General features: G+C 42.0%; 1 protein-coding gene across 1 annotated transcript in view; it reads right to left on the bottom strand.

Moving 5' to 3' along the window:
- Window positions 1-1,964: 1,964 nt before the first annotated feature.
- The window catches only part of LOC145397148 (uncharacterized), a 46,366-nt gene continuing 30,598 nt past the window's right edge, over window positions 1,965-17,732 (bottom strand). The window contains exons 8-14 of the mRNA XM_080270345.1: window positions 16,532-16,687; window positions 7,793-7,878; window positions 5,368-5,552; window positions 4,506-4,742; window positions 3,160-3,338; window positions 2,763-2,925; window positions 1,965-2,090 (exon numbers count right to left, since the gene is read on the bottom strand). Coding sequence (XP_080126471.1) covers window positions 1,965-2,090; window positions 2,763-2,925; window positions 3,160-3,338; window positions 4,506-4,742; window positions 5,368-5,552; window positions 7,793-7,878; window positions 16,532-16,687 — 1,132 coding nt within the window. The remainder of the gene's footprint in view (window positions 2,091-2,762; window positions 2,926-3,159; window positions 3,339-4,505; window positions 4,743-5,367; window positions 5,553-7,792; window positions 7,879-16,531; window positions 16,688-17,732) is intronic.

Consider the following 17,732-nt stretch of genomic DNA (forward strand, 5'->3'; position numbering starts at 1 on the left):
AATACCAAGAATAGCCTGGAAAATATAACGGGAAGGCAGATTGTGTTGGCGGAGGTATTTGTATTCACCCCTATTGTCTATTTGTTTGTTGGTTCACAAGATGTCTTAAAACGTTATTGATGAATTTAAGTTAAATTTTGTGGATATGTGGGTCATGGGGCAAAGAGGTGAATAAATTTTGGTGGTGCTCTGAGCTGTCCGGCCTAGGTGTTGGCCGAGTTATACGGTGTCTGAATGCTGCCTAAAGGAGATACTACCCAGCGCGCGCACACACACACACACACACACACACACACACACACACACACACACACACACACACACACACCTGCGCAGCGAGAAAGCCACTCAAGATGTTCAGGAGAGACTTACCAGTGTATGTTGTTTTAGCAGCGAGAGCTGACGGCCTGAGGTGCAGCGGCGTTCATCCCCTGTATTTATGACATAGTAATGCTGGGAGGGGGAGGCGAGGTACGCTTGCGCTCAGTCCCCTCTCAGCAAGAGGAAGGAGAGACAGAGGAAAAGAAAGGAGCAGGGGAGAGGGGAGAGAGCATGAGAGAAGAAAAGGTCAGTCCGTCAAGAAAGGGAGACAAAGTGAAGATGGATAGAGGGCTAGAGGAGGAGGGAAGAAGGAAAGAAAGAAAGGAGGGAAAGAGATGAGTTAGAAGAGGAATTTAAAGTAATGTCAAGCAATATTAAAAACGGAAAGGAAGGAGGAGAGATAGGGAGGAGGAAAGTTGAAAGAGTAGTAAACTAATAATAGTGTCCATCGAGGTGAAGCTGAGAAAGCCCAGGGTAAGCAGTGTTCTAATCCTGATTGTCTCTGTCCTTTAACTGCCCGAATTTCCATAAAAAGAGAAGAACATGAATTAATATTAGCCTGAATATATCAAGTTACTTCATGGCTGCAAAAAGAGGCTTGAATGATGATGATGATGATGATGATGATGATAATAATAATAATAATAATAATAATAATAATAATAATAACAAAAACATCAATAATAACAATAATAATAATAAGAGCAACAGCAACAACAACAACAACAAGAGCGACAGGAACAGCGACAAGAACTTCAGCAACACAAACAAGAACAACAAACACAAGAACAACAAAAACAAAAAGGAATAAGAACAACAAGAACAAGCATAACAAGCAAGAACAACAAGAACAATAACAAAAAACAACTACAACAACAATAACAACAATGGAAAATCAGAAAGTACAACTAAAGTCCTTCATAATACTGTGGCGCTCTCCACGTTGATTTATATTTCCTAAAGCTAACCGGATTTAACATTTTTTATGAAGGAAATGTTATGGAGTAATAATATTAAGAGATGGAGCAAGAAATTTCATGTATTCATTTATTCACAAGCTCAAAATAAACACTAAGTAATTATAAAGTCAGAAAAAAACGTAACAAGAGGTAATCCACTCCAATTGTTTGAAATGTTAGAAGTAAAAGACGATATTACGAAATGTATATTAGCTTTTGTATTAAGATATTGTACGACTACATGATGTAATAGTCTTACATCGATATATACCGAGCATCCTAATTTTTTTACTTACCTTCATAAAAGCCTATGGGTATTCCATTTGATCATCCTGCATCCCTGTTTACAGTGCAGTCACCAGCCATGAGGCCTGGCACGTTCTAGCTTTACGAGGAGAGGTGGGGCGTGCAGGTTGCAGAATTCCCATCAACAATCTTAAGCCCAGAGTGGTTACCTGCCTTGATGACGCATGATGCACTCACTAGGCGTAAATCCATTCTAGCTAACTAACCTGGCGCATCAGTGAGTTTCAAAAGTGACTGTTCATTGACCAGGTATATATCTTAAAGGTGAAGATCTATATTTATGTCCGCAACAGTACATCAGAAATTATCGAGAAAACATTAGAGGACTGTCCCCGTCTTAACGAGTTGAGGTTTAAGCATACGTGTGAGTCAGGTGAATCAAGAGCGTGAGTGAGCTGAAGCCTCTGCCAGCAGGGTGAGGGCGGCCAGGGTGGAACCCAGAAACAGCAGGTAGAAGGCGCCCTGCAGGTGGTTGAGGCCCAACACTACCTCTCGGTTCTCTTCCTGTACGAGAAAAAATTAGTATATATATATATATATATATATATATATATATATATATATATATATATATATATATATATATATATATATATATATATATATATATATATATATATATATATATATAGATAGAGAGAGAGAGAGAGAGAGAGAGAGAGAGAGAGAGAGAGAGAGAGAGAGAGAAATCTTGTGTCGTCCTTTATTAACAATTGTAGCCCCAGAACGTCTATTCTATTTTTTCTTGCTATTCCCAGACTATTCAATTCATTTGGGAGTGGGCTATTATTGTGATGAGGTTACTGTAAGCTATTTCTAATTTCTGTTGTTCAAAATGTCTGCCCAATTATTTTATGCATTTGTTTGGTGATGTGAAACTGAAATATCAGACCATTATAAGAACAATTTATATAGACGCAACATAAACATGCAGTCCCATATTATCAACTGCGAGGACACCAGCGTAAGGTGACCTTAGGACCCCAAAGTTACGCAGCATATGAGATACTCCAGTATGTCATTTGTGGCTTTACATAACCGAGAAATACCCAGTCACCTGCTGAGAATTAAAGCAATGTACATGGCAATGCCACCACTCCAACTAGGGGATTTTCATCTCTAGACTACATGGTGCCCACAGTATACAAGGGTCAAAGTACTTTAGAAGTAACTGACATCAGCAGAGCCATAACTGATGGTGGATGTCTGTGACTGGGCAGCTGCTCTGGTCTGTCTCACCCGCCTGGCAATCACATCGTCAGTCCAGTACTGGATGAGCCCAGTGTCATCCAAGCAGTGCATCATAGTCTGGAACTTCTTGTAGAAAGGTGAACCTTTTCTGCAAGAAAAATTTACACGTGTGAGAAGTGGTGTACTGTTGATCCCAGGCTCACGGTTGCATTTACTTATACCGGTTTTACACCAGTTTGTGGTTTTCAGTGTTTTCATTATCATCCAGTTTGTGGGGAAAACGTAACCAAGTTGATGTTCCATTATAAGAGTTGTGCAAGTACAAAAAAAAGTAAATTAGATTCTACATATATTTAGTGAGAGAGAGGTTATAACTACCAACCTCATACTCCATCCAAAAGAGGGGAGTATATAAGAGCCCTGTTTGCTGATATAGAATGGAGTCTGGCCTTTGTTGTCTGTGTACCTAGAGGCAACCAAGACCGTGATGTAGTTCTTCGTGATAATGAAAGAGAACCCTCCCTCTAGTACCTTCCCCAGAACTTCATTTGCTGGCATCACCTGTAAGAGAAAAGTGATGGGACTTTATCATCATCATAATCATCATCGTCATTTTCTTAATCTTCTCTGTCATCATCATCTAGCATCTTCCCTTTGGCCTAAAAAATAAGTGTGGACACATATATACGATAATTCATTATCGTCATCATCTTATCCTCCTTCATAGTCAGTCAACCGTATCATCATAGTCATCAGTCATCCACATCTTGACCATTATTCAACATTCATCCATCATCATCCATCCATTATTCCAGCATTTATTCGTCATCCAGCTTACATCTATCATCCATCCATCAATCATCCAATATCCATTCACTATCCATTCATCAAGCCATCCATCGATTCAAGAGAGAGAGAGAGAGAGAGAGAGAGAGAGAGAGAGAGACAGACAGAGAGAGAGAGAGAGACAGAGAGAGAGAGAGAGAGAGAGAGAGAGGATAACATATATATCTTTTGAAATATCGCTAGTTGTTTGAAGATATATACACCTTAATATATAGCATTTGTATGATGCAGTTGTAGGAATGCACAACATAGCTGCTGAGAGCCTGGTGTGACCAGAACAAAGTATTAATTTGCAAGTTAGTCAAACGTTAGCGACGCGTGACCAGAGCGTGCTCGCCCCATGGCCTGCTCCCACGCTCTCGCTTTCAGGATGCAGAACTCAGTAGCAGAGAAGTCTTCCTACCAGTGGGACGTGTAGCAGTTGCAGCCGCTGTCTTGAATAAACTGAAATATCTTCGTGGCGGGGTTTCTCAACTTACACCAGCTGTGTTTGTCTGTTGTTCCACACCTCCTGTCACATACACACTAATCCCATGCAGTGTTGTGTGTGTGTGTGTGTAATTCACCGGGTCGGTCAGAATCATTGATGGTCGTGATATTCAGCTTTTACCCTCCCGGAAGGGAGCTGAGAGCTCATATAGTCCGATCTGAGGGCAAGGCTGTGACCTGCACACACTCACACACCCGTCCCCTTGCTCTAGGGGGACAGTAACCGCCCACTTCGTCAGTGAAACTTTTCGCAGCCTGAGCGAGGCGCGAACTCCCGTCTGCCAGATGGCAAGCGAGAACGCTACCACTGTGTGTGTGTGTGTGTGTGTGTGTGTGTGTGTGTGTGTGTGAATCAAATCATATTAATATATCCACATCACGAGAAAAAATTACCTGCATTTTTTCCCTCACTTGCTGCACAATTGGATCTGTGTGTTTGGTAAAATATTCAAGAGCAGCCCCATTATAGAACCATCCCTCAGTACTCCAAGCCCAGTTGTCCCTCTCCACCAGATCACGGAGAGTTTCTATGGTCTTTGAAGTACTCTTGACGGTGAGGTGGGAGATGAGGGAGGACCTGAACCCCGAGGAGATGATCAGGCAGAACAACAGCCAGCATCCCACCAGCATCTGTATCAAACAACATATCCATTTATAATGAGGGTCAGCCTTTATATTCCATGTTTGCTAAGCCGCCAGACTGTCTCACTTAACTCAAACTCCGTGGAAGTGATAGAGTGCCTGCCACTGGAGTTGCCAATTTCACACATTTGGCATCATTTCAGGAGAAAATAACATCCGCCGCAGGGAACAATTCAGTTAAATCAACACCTCAGCCAATAATTTAGCATTATTCTGAAGATTCTAATAATAACAACATTTGATGAAAACCATCTGAAAATGCAAATTCAACGGGCTTTTTTAAGTTCTGGTCATGTTTTGGTCCCAACAAAGGGTCTTAGGCAATTACATATCTAAGTGGTGGCTGAGGGAGTTCTTTTAGTAGGGTTTCTTTAATTTATGAGCTTGCTATTATATGATTAAATAATCATCGGAGTTCAATCACATTTGTCCATTAATAATAAACCCCATGAATATTCTTTTAAAAACTTAGAAACATTGTCATTTAACTTAATAAGCCCTAAGATGCCTTTCCAATTTTTAGCATAAAAGGGTCGCTGTTGGGCAGATAAAGGGTCATACACTATTAAAATATCAATTTGAAAATCAAGAGAACCACCTTTAGCAACCTCACCCGTCCTGAAATGTTGACTGAAGGGTCTAATGGTGGGCGATCCAACAGAGCACCCCAACCATAAATAATGGCTGTGCTGAACTGGAGGCTACGTCCTCCTGCCACCCACACCCACGCTTTCTGAAGTGCCCACAGGATCATTCCCCACACAACCACGCCCACCAGCAGACCCAGCCATACTTCATCTATAAAATAAATAATTTAAATAACTCATCAACGTCATCATCATCTCATCATCATCGTCGTCATCGTCACTGCGTCATCGTTATCATCGTCGCTATTTTTGTTAGATTTGGAGTTTAGTAGCAATGGAGAGGCACTTGGGTAGGCTACACCAGTTCTCTTATAATAACACTATGAATTCAGTGGCAAGGGCCATCATTTGCTATCTGATCTAACAGTGAGGCCTAGAAACAAACCAGCTGTATTTTTTTAATTTCAGCAGAGAAGACAGTGCCTTGGTGAAGAATAATCAGATTAACACCCACCCACACCTTTTCACATTATTCAGATCCTCAGGAAAGACATCTTGCTGTTATGGACACTCGACCATCGACATTCCAACCAATATTCCCCTATGAATAGACTCAGCTAAATTCTGCATGCATACAGACTTTGAATGCTAGGTGTACATCTACGAACTAACAGTATAACTCTTGTATAATGCAAATAGGTGGGGGTGTTCACCATCCACTCACTCGATGTAGCGCTGCTTTCCTTTCTTTTTTTCTTCCTCTTCTCTCTTTCTTTCCTTCATTCTTTTCTTCCTTCTGCCTACGGGTGACTTTACACTCCATCTTCTGTCTTCCTTTCCTTCATTATTTTCTCTCCTTCTGCCTATGGGTGACTCTACAATGAGTGACAAACCAGACTGTTTCCTGTACATCAGGAAACCATTTACTACGTTGGGTGGTAACCATATAACCAAATTATGGCGCCTGGTGGTTTAGTGGGTAACTAAGGTGCTCCAATCGAATTGAGCCTCTGTAGGTTTATATTCACAGGGTGGTTGAGGTTTATTGTTCACGTAATGCCACTCAGGGATGAGTGTCACGAATTCGCGCAAGTGTATTTTTATAAATTCGTGACATAGTACCTAAGTGGGAAAACCAAGAACACTGCTGGAATTCCCACTGAGCATCACTCAGTTCAACCGTCCTCGTATTCATTCCGATCAGGATGGTTTTCAGAACATTTCTCACTGTTTCACAAGTGATCATTCTTATGCACGACATTAGTGCCTTCACTGAGTGATTTATTGTGAGCGTATATCGCTCACATTCTTTCTGTTGACCGTCGAAGTTCGAACACGGCCATCCCTCGCCCTCTTTCATAGTTTGAAGTTAGTCAGCTTTGAGTCGTCGCGAGAGTAAGATCGTTGTGCCCAGCGTAAGGCAGCGTCGCCATTGTATAGCGAGTTTCTGAATCTCCACCTAGAAGGTGAATTGGCGAAGAGGGTTTAGCGAATTGCAGCATCTGATGTCCTGCACAGGTGCCCAGTTCTTTTCGCTCAGCTCCCCTCCATTAACCAGTATTTCTTTCCATTTTTTCCTAGGTTTAAGTGTGTTAGCTTTTGAATGAGCGAGTGAATGTATTCTCCTTGTTATTTTGAATTCATTTTTGAGACTCATGTAACGTCTATCTATCTATCTATCTATAGCCCGACGCCCTAATCCCGCAAAGGGTGGCCGCAGACAAAACGCCTCCAAGTCACTCTGTCACCCATCATTTGACTCCCCTCCCCCCAACTCACCCCCCCCTCCCTCATATAACGTAAATTTATTTTATTGTAATTAATAAATTTACATTTTTTTTCCCTTGATCTTAATGTAGTTAAACTCATGTTTTATTTCTCCACGTTAAGCTTCTTTTAGTTGCCACTCTTAGTTTGCACAAACACCTTACATTATTCATTACTGGTACTTAGGCCAGTTCTTTTGTATCAAGTTTAAATCCATTGTGCCAGCCAGGAGTTAATGCACCGGCAAGAACCTGTTTATTATTATTAGCATTAATTGATTGTAAGCGGTGGAGTCACTTTCTCGAGAGGCTAACAGTACTACAAACAGCACTCGTGAGTAATTAGTCTCTGCTATGTACTGTTGAGAAAGTTTATAAATTCTCGTCTTTAGAGAATTGGTGAAGTAATCCAGCATAAAGTAAAACTTACTGCTTTATTTTTTTTCAAGCAACATCTAAGCATTATTAATACATAAACTCACATCCCCCCGTGACAATGAGTAAGGCCAGTCACTCTCATCTTAAATGTCAGGACCAACTTGCCTAGCCCCGGGTTCCTACGCTTCTCACGGGACGATATAGGATTGGATGATGGATGGATGAGTACACATCTACATGTAAATATCACACACACACACACACACACACACACACACACACACACACACAAATGATTTATACTTACTTGAAAAAGGTCTGACCAAGGCCAGATGTGCTGGTAGTAGTGCTGGCTTAAGTGACGTAACCACCATCACGTCGTTAGGGTATAGTCTGTGGGAGAAGGACCTCTCTCTCTCTCTCTCTCTCTCTCTCTCTCTCTCTCTCTCTCTCTCTCTCTCACACATACACACAATAATAATCTTGAGTATATAATTTATAACTGTATAACATTTTTGTTTCATTAAGTGTTGTTGAAAATGATGCTAAGAAACCTAGGCTAGTATTCTTACAATGAGACGCTGTAAATTATTTCCAACTAATCATCAGAATTAAAATGCAAGGCTTCACTGTACACCACAATTTGACTAGAAATATTCAACAAAGAGCTGAGGGAGGTAGATGATTCTTCGCATTGTCTTGAGATTATTATAATATTTTTCAAATTATTCGTGGATATGAAAAACTGTGACCATATTGGGTTCTCTTTTGCACCAATTTTAACTGGAAAGTTAGACAATTTAGAAAATAAAATGTGTCCTCCTAACTGTACCTCATACTAAAGTTATCATCGATTACAAGATACCAGGGTCAATCCTCCCCGCTGAGGGAAACCACCTTGATAATGTTGGTGACTTGAAGCATGGCTGGCAATGCCACCTATTCTGGAGGCCTGCATACCTTTGTAGGGTTCGGCATCTGTAAGCCTCATGGGCCAAGAACCCCCTTATATCACCGGCAGAGAAGGCTTGCTTGTGATGTTGCACGTCCCTCTCCATTCCCCATCTTGGGTGGGGAAATTGTCTCCCAGTACGATTGCCGTGCGTGGCGTCCCATAACAGTGGGAAATGGGAGTCCTGGAGGTTGAGTGATGTTGCACAATGCACCCTGAAGCTAGCAACACACCTCTTTGGTTCCTTCCTCTGGCTAGATGGGTGGCCTGGTTGGGCCCGACCAGGTCAATCGGCTGGCGATTTGTTGATTAGAGTCAAGTGGGCTCTGGAGGACCTGGTGGCTCATATCGTCCTAGGTCTGGGTTGCCCTATGGTTACCTGCATGTACTCCCTTGCTACGTCTGGGATCGCCAGGGGTGTTAGCCCTGTCATATGACCTCTCTTTGTTGGGCTTCATGGTGGGTGGAGGGGTGAGAGAATTTTTGCTGTATATGGCATTGTTAACCTCAGGTGTCGGAGTGGTCTGTTGCACGCAGGGTCCCAGATGTTCCCCGGTGTTGGACCGATCTGTCAGCGCTTTTCTGCTGCTATATGAAGTTCTTGCTATTTTTTTTCTCACCATCACGATCTCCCAGGTGCTGGGGTGGCTATAAGTTGCCAAGGTTAGTCATCTGAGTGCAGTGCTTGCATGTGGACGATGAGCTCTAATTATACAGTAGCTTCTCTGATATTGTTCCTCTGTCTTTCTTATGCCTCATGCCAACCATGGAAAGTGACCCCGACGACCCTGCAGTCTACCCTGCATCTCCCTACCCCCTCGATGAGTAAAAGGAGTCATATAAGGAGTCTGGGGGTGAAGATGAAGGTGGGGAAGACAAAAGTTAAGATAAAAATATCTGCCATGTGATACATGTGCATGCACCTACACACCCTCACTGTTCCACCCTGCCTCAGCACCCTGCATCACCCCTACCATGTGTACTTTTCATAATAATATCAGCTCGCAATCTTCTAAGCACAGGTGTGTAATGGTTTGTAAAGAGCGTATATAAGAGTGTGTGTAAACCGAGAAAAGGTACGACAGTAAAATTAAGTTAATTAATATTAAGCAAATTAGAACTAGTGCTACTGATCAGTAGTGCTTAGAAAATGAAATGTAAGGAAGTGATTCGTACATATGTATTAGCATATAAGAGTAACGAAATAAGCTGTATAAGTGAAAGTACTCAAAAGAAAATTAATTATAAGTGAAGTTATGATAGGTATTATAACAGCGTTTCAGGTTCGAATATCATCGGCTCATAACTTTCTGTACTAAACACAAGTGTGTGTTGCTTTCTCAAGTGTATATAATAGTGTGTGCACAGCACAAGTGTGTGTTGCTTTCTCAAGTGTATATAATAGTGTGTGTATAGCGTAAGTGTGTGTTGCTTTCTCAAGTGTATATAATAGTGTGTGTATATAATACTGTGTGTATACATTGTGTCAGTAGAAAAAGTTCCTAAGTGAAATTAAGTGAAATAATGATAAATGACATAGAAATAAGATATAAGGTTATTGAAAAGTATAGGCAAGAAAACAGAAATGTAAGGAGGAGATTTGTATATTTGTATTAGCGCATAAAATTAGAGATGTAAGCTGTATGCGGAGTGAAACTTAGGATCATGTATAGACGACAGATTTTTGGACCATTTCTCTGACTTCTTGCATGAGTCAGGTCTTGGAAAGGATGGTGAATGGGCTGGTTGTGTGGTTTATGGAGAGAAAGGTGACTTCTTATCCCCAGTCCAGTATGATTTTCATAAAATGCAATCTAATGTCATATTGTCCTTGGAATCTTCTGTCAGTGAGGTTTTCTCCAATAACCAAAATCAGATCACGGCCTTCTTCAATCTCTAGAAGGCATATGACACTGCTTGGCATCATGGTATTTTACGTTCTCTTAATGAGTTTGGTTTTTGTGGACGCTTGTCTATTTTCATTCACCAGTTTTTATCTAGCATTTTTTTAGGGAACCAGGTGGGGGGCTGCTTTCTTATGTCCGTGCACTTCTAGATGGAGTTCCGTTAGGGAGTATCCTCAGTGTTACTCTCTTTGCTGTGGTCATCACTGTTTCAATAACTGTACTCGCAAATGGTGTATGTAGTTCACTATAAGTCAATGACTATGATTATCGTCACTGCATCTTGAATGTCTCTGTTTGAGAGAATGTTGCAGCTGGTTCTTAAAAGAGTTTCTTAGAGGGCTAAGTCTCGTGGTTTCCATTTTTCTTCCACAAAGACTGTGGCTATGCATTTTTTCCTTCATGGGTTTCACCCAGACCCTTATCTGTGTAACTGTGGTTGCAGATCCCTTCTGTGGAAGAGACTTTGTTTCTGAGTCGTATATTTGATACATGAGGAACTGTGTTACGACCTTGAGTTTCCTGAGGGTTGGCTCCTCTATCTTGGGGTTCTGACTGTCAGACTCCCCTTCTCGTACACAGATCCCCTATTCTTTCTAAACCTAAATACGGGTATGAGGTCTGCTCCTCTACTGAAGATACCCATCTCCGGATATTATATTCGGTTCATCATGCTGTTGTTCTTCGTGCAACTGGGGCATTCAGATCACCTCCAATTCCTAGTTTGTTGGAGGATGCTGATCCCCTCCCTTCAAATTTACGTCGCCAGCCACTGATGATGAAGTGATGGTATGATCTTCACCGCCTTCTGAACTCAGTGCCGTGTGCTGGGATCTCACAGGATTCCTGATCTTCTGTTTAAGACACTCGTCCTAGTTTCCCGAAGCCTTTTGGTTACAGAGTCTGGTCTGATATGTAAGCTATCTCTGTTATGAGAAAGCTATCTCTATTATCTGACTGACAGTTTGTCTGCACTGGATCCTGGAGGTGGGTTTTGAGGTACTCCCTTGTGTGATATTCTGTAGGTCCATCATTATTAGAAAGAAATTACCTCCCTCTCAGGTGTACCTCTCTTTTATTTGAACATGCATCTACTCATGATGGCTATATTCCTGTCTACGGGTATAATGATGGTTCAAGTTTTGATACTAGATTAGGTTTTGGTGTCATCTTCTCTCCCTTCAGTTAGGGCGTTAGTCTTCCTGATATGGCTACAGTTTTCACAGCGGAACTGAGCGCAATTTTATGTGCTTTTCTAAATCATTTTTACTCTCTCTCTCTCTCTCTCTGTTTTTGTGATTTTTAGACTCCCCCAGTGCCCTATCTGCACATGATTCTATTAAATTAATCTCATCCACTGCTTTTATCAATTTTAGAGTGCTATTCCTCCTTAGCCGTCGTGGTCATCGTGTGGGGATTTGTTGGGCTCCTTCCTATGTGGGGGTGTCCAGGAATGCGCAGGCTGATCTGCTGGCTAAGGTAGCATCGGCTCGCCCTCCTGCTACTGTGGGATCCCATTCTCCTCTGCATCAGCTGCCTGCTTATGATTTGTACTCTTTTATTGCTGGACGGATTTGGTGTTGTTGGCAAAACTGCTGGGATGCGGTGGGGGCTAACAAGATGCATGGTATTTGAGGCAAGGTGGGCCCCTTAACTTACTGAGATATGTCTAACGAGTGAGAGATGGCTTTATGTCAATTGCGACTTGGACACATCCATTCTCTAATGGATTTCATTGGTCTACATCACTCTGGCTGACCATCAGCTCATACTAGATTAAGGGTATTTCTGGCATGCTGATTCCAAAAATCACAATCACTTTCAGCCAGAATGTCAAATTTTCCCACAAAATGCTGTATGCCGTCACTGAAATGGTCTCATTGTAATATAAGGCTGAGGTAGATGAAGATAAAATGATATATTATGCTGTTACCCCAATATTTCGGTTGCTACCGTGTACATGCGGTATTTACACCTTTGTCAGTCCGAGAAGGGGGGACCAGAAGTGCCTCTGGCTGGTATGATTCAACAGCCGACGAAAGAACACCTGGTAGGTAGGGGAGAGTTGTTGGTTGGATGACTGCAGTGTTGGTGCTGTGCTAGTCGGTCGAGCCAGCTATTGCGTCATTTATACTGATTATCACAGAAGACAATGGCTTCTTGTAGAAAATGTAAAACCGATCCTGATGTGTTTTACTATATCTGTGGATCTTTTATCACCCCAAACTTTGATATTCCTCTTGGTGACCAGGAGAAACCATGGGCCCTCCATAAAGTATGCAGGACATGTGCTGAGAACCTCAGGCATTGGACAAAATCTGAGGAAGAGTCTCAGTTTTGGAGTTCCGATGGCATGGCAGGAACCCCTAAAACCACCTGACCGATTGCTGTTTTTGCATGGTCATTGTGTCTGGTTTCACCTCGAAGACGAAGACCTGAATTGAGTATTCCAATCATCTCCCAGCACTGCGGCCTGTTCCTCACTCAGATGAAGTCCCTGTGCTTACTTTCACCACTTTGGATGTTGTAAGTTCGGATGAAAGTTCAACGCCTGAACTATCTGATACTAATGATGAATATACTGACTCAAGTAGCGATATCAAGAGTACGAGGCTATTCACGCAGGCTGAACTGAACGATTTGGTAAAGGATTCCAACCTGCAAAAGTTATCTGCAGAATTATTGGGGGTCAAGGCTTAAGGATAAGGACATGTTGTCACCTGGAACAAACATCAAGTACCGCAACCGAGATGCAGATTTACCGCATTACTTCACAATGGAAAATGGCTTTATTTATTGTACTGGTATTAAAGGGCTGATAGAGAAAATAGGATGTGAATACGGCCAGATGAATGGAGGCTTTTTATTGACAGTTCGAAGAGAAGTTTCAAGTGTGTGCTACTGCACAACGGCAACAAACTTGCCTCAAATCCTATCGGTCAATCAGTCATCTTGAAAGAAACATACGACACAATGAAACTGGCTCTTGAAAAAAATCAAATAAGGTGATCAAAGCTTGATGGTGTGCAGTGACTTGAAGGTGCTATCGATGATTTTAGGGCAGCATACACAAAGTTTCCTTGTTTTCTATGTCTCTGGGACAGCCATGCAAAGACATATAAATTTAGGTCTGATGAGACAATTTGTGAAAATTCTTGACAAGGAAAAAACATGTGTCCAATACATTTGCTTGAAGTCCCCCACACTTTCGGATGAAAAACTCAAGGCGGGAATATTCGATGGCTCGAATAAGGCTGCTCATGAAGGATGAGGAATTCGTGAAATCCATGACACCGGGTGAAAATGATTGCTGGACTGCATTTGCCAACGTAGTTTCGAATTTTCTTGGAAACCAGAAAGCAGAAAACTATGAATCCATCGTGGAAACTCTCCTAACATCGTGGAGAGACGTGGGGGCAAACATGAGCGTGAAAGTCACATGAACATTTTCCCAGGGAATATCGGCACAATCAATGGAGAACAAGGTGAGGATTTCAGCAGGACATCAAGACGATGGAACACAGGTATCAAGGGAGATGGAATGCCAACATGACAACAGTCTATGGCTGGTGCTTGCAGCGCAATTGTTCGGACACAGACTACGCTAGGAAATCTAAGAGAAGGAAATTCCAGCCTTAGATTAACTACCAGTGCTAATCAATTGTCTTGCGCATTACATTTATGCATTTCTGGGGTAGCCGTTCCAGTGAACTTCCATTACAGTGGTGTTTAATGCTGGCCGTCTTTCCTTTATTGCATAAATATACTCATGTGTTTTGTGAACAATTTTGACGTTCTACATAATTTTTGAAAATATTCGAAATCAGCACTCTCGAATTGTACGAAATCAGCATGAAGCATTAAATCAACGGAAATTTTTTTTTCAAAATGTTGACCAGTGTTTTAATGGAGGGCACTCCTCCTCCTTTCTGTGATGATTGCCTGGTCCCCCTGATTGTTCTCCTCTTGTTGGTGGAGTGTCCCAGTCTTGAGCATTTATGCAGTCAGTACCTCTCTGCGCACTGGACTGGTGATGGCCTGTGCCATCTTTCATCGGTGCTTGGTGAGATTGCCTGTTGTATGGAAGGGGACTCTCTCAACTTTGGAGAGGCAGCTGGACTGCATCGTAAGACTTATTATTATGTTTTTTTTACGGTCCTCAGTTTTTATTGCGTCATTTTTAATGTTTTTAGTGATTTTAGTTTGCTTTTAGTGTTTGTATTTTTACTTGTGTTGTAGATTCTTGTCTGCTATTATTCTTTGTTGTAGTATTTTGGTTTGACGTCCAATGGCATATATGACCCTGGGAGTTGCGCCCCCAGTTTTTCATTTCGTTTATTCAGTCAGCGAATTGATCAATCATAGCCCACCCTCAGCAGTTATATTCACCTGGTGGTTAAGGAAAATATTAGAACATACAGTAGGTTCGTTTAATTATCACGTGATCTGTTGGTGAATTATCATGATCAGATTCCCTAAGTGAAATTATGTGAGTTCCGTGTATTTAATTCATGATAACTCATGCGATGAAACTATACTTGCACTGAGTCCATGCAAAAACCCTTTGGTATAACTCTCAGCCCATAGATGTAATTTGTATGTATTACATTACTGTATTTATGCTTACCACATGATTTTTAGGCAGCTTAAAATTCCCTTTCAGTGAAGTGGTCAGTAATATTTCTCTCAAGCTGAGGAAACTCGTCCTCTTCAAAATTTTTTGTTTTACTCAAATAATGTGAAATCAACTATGATTTGGACAAACTTTATGACAGGGTGGATAGACAAGGATTGTGGAAAGTATTACAAATATATGGAGTAGATGGAAAGTTGTTGAATGTTGTGAAGAGTATGTATGATGGTGCTAAGGCTGCAGTGCGTGTGGATGGTGAACTGAGTGAATTTTTCACTTTGAAGGTTGGGTTGAAACAGGAATGTGCTATGTCTCCATGGTTGTTCATCTGTACATGGATGGGGTAATAAAAGACATACAAGGTAGGCCAGTGGATGTTGGACTGGCCCTGGTGAGAGAGGGTAGTGTTTGGAAACTCCCTGTACTGTTGTTTGCAGATGAAACTGTGTTGTTAAGTGAAGACGAAGGAGAGCTGCAAAGCTTGGTGGATGAGTTTGGAAGAGTGTGTAAGAAACGGAATCTAAAGGTGAATGTAGGGAAGAGTAAAGTGATGGTCTTTGAGAGAGGTGAAGTCAGTGAATGTACAGTGTGGTTGGATGGTGAGGAAGCGGAAAATGTGAGTACGTTCAGGTACTTGGGGAGTGTGATGAGTAAAGATGGAAGTTTGGAGGGTGAAATGCTTGACGGGTTACAACAAGGAAGAAAGGTTGTTGGTTCTTTGAAAGCAGTGATAAGAAACAGGGAAGTGAGCATGGAAATGAAAAAGTTACTACATGACAGTATTGTGATACCAGCTCTAACGTATGGAAGTGAAGCTTGGACATTGTTGGAAGGACACAAGTCAAGAGTGAGTGCAGTGGAAATGAGTTATTTAAGAGAAGCCTGTGGAGTCACATGGAGAGACAGGCTGACAAATGAGGATATAAAGGAGCGTTGTGGTGTGGGTGTGGATGTGATAGGAAGCATTAGGAGGAACACACTGAGGTGGTTTGGCCATGTGGTGAGGATGGAGGGTGAGAAACTGACGAGAAGAGTGTATGTGAGTGAGCTGGAGGAGGGAGAGGGAGGGAGAGGCCGAGTATGAGATGGAGAGATGGTGTGGAGAAGTGTATGTGAGAGGGGGGTGTGAGCTGGGAGCAGGGCAGTGAAATGGCGGGGAACATGGCGACATGGAGGCGATTTGTTTGTGGCCACCCCGTACAGGATTAAGGCGTCTGCCAATAGACAGATAGAGAGATAGAATTATGATATCACCACAAGTTCCTCGTTTAACCGATCCTGATAAAACAATCTCCAAGAAGGCCAAAACATTTGACATCTTGAAGATGACGAATGATGGTAACCCTGAAGGGAATATCATGTTCTTGTCCTGGTATCTAATACAGAAAACTAATGTATCCAATCTGAGTTCCTTGCTTGAAAACTGTACCACGAATTGCACTAAGCAAGAAAAGAGTTTCACAGATATGCAAAATGGTTCATAATAATGTCTTAGTGGGTGTTGGATAGATATAAAATGTAGTGATGTGTGAAAAAAAAAATAATAATAATAATAACCTGAGAAACTCTACTGCCTTGGTCCTTCCTGGCGTTGGTGCAATGATGGTGGTGAGGTCACACTCCTCCCGCTGCAGCTGTCCCACCATGCCTGTGAACTGACCGTCAACCTTCTCGTCACCAAACAGTCTGTTCGGTTCTGCCCAGTACTCATACCTTGAGGAAAGAGATCAGTTGTGATTATATTGCTTCTTTATAAGCCAGACACTAAAAGATCAAGAGCATTACTAATAATCATCATTACTGTATCAGTACCATTACTGGTATTTATTCTCACACCGGCAATCGATATCATACTGCCACTGATTGCCATCTACCCCCAAAACACTAGAGGTTTCTCACTGGCAAGTAATACTATGTGGCGTTATCCATAGTTATATTGATAAGTAATAAAAGTTTAAGGGTTAGACTCATCTGGTTTCGTAACCCTCAGACCTCGTGAGGTTTATCAATGACGAATAAAATTGTGTTTATTTGCCAGGGTATCATTTCACTGTCAGTACGGAAACATAACACACAAGTTAGTTGAATCCATACGTAGGAACACTCTTTACCAGATTCCTGGTATTGGCTGGACCCTGCTCTTGGCAGGGCCGGCCTAGGAATGTGATAGTCTCTTAAGCCTATGTCCCACTGTCAGGAACATTTCCACGACACGCCACGATCTTCATGTCTTCGTGTGTCTCCGCATGTCGTCATGAGTAAAGTGGCGTGACTCAGCGATGACGTAGCGATGACTTGGAGAACTTGGTCATTCTTCGTGGTTCTTGGTGCGCTAGAACAATTTTTAGAATGTTAAAAATTTTTTGGCGTGGGTGCCGACAAGGAGGAGAATGTGACATGTCGTGACGGTACTGTCATTTCCCTTAGCAGTGACTTAGCGTGTCTTAGCGTGTCTTAGCTTGTCACAGATTGTCTTAGCTTGTCGTTCTGTGGTCATTTTACGAGTATTCCACACAATATTTCCACAGATCCGGATCCGGATACGTTTTAATGGCACTGGCGGAGGGTATGCACTCTCTGAGTGTTTTCTTGTACTAAGACAGTATAGACTGCAATGGCTGTGTTAGGTCTCGGCCGAGCAGACTTGCACCAGGCTGTCTGGCATATGATAAAAATGGCATGAAATGGCCGCAAAAGGTCCGCCAGCAGACATGCGTCAAGCTGGCTGGCGTATGATACATAAAAATGATATACGAGT

The sequence above is a fragment of the Coenobita brevimanus genome, chromosome 40 (assembly GCF_032717465.1).
Source record: "Coenobita brevimanus isolate Jiangsu-jjx chromosome 40, ASM3271746v2, whole genome shotgun sequence".
NCBI lineage: Eukaryota > Metazoa > Arthropoda > Malacostraca > Decapoda > Coenobitidae > Coenobita > Coenobita brevimanus.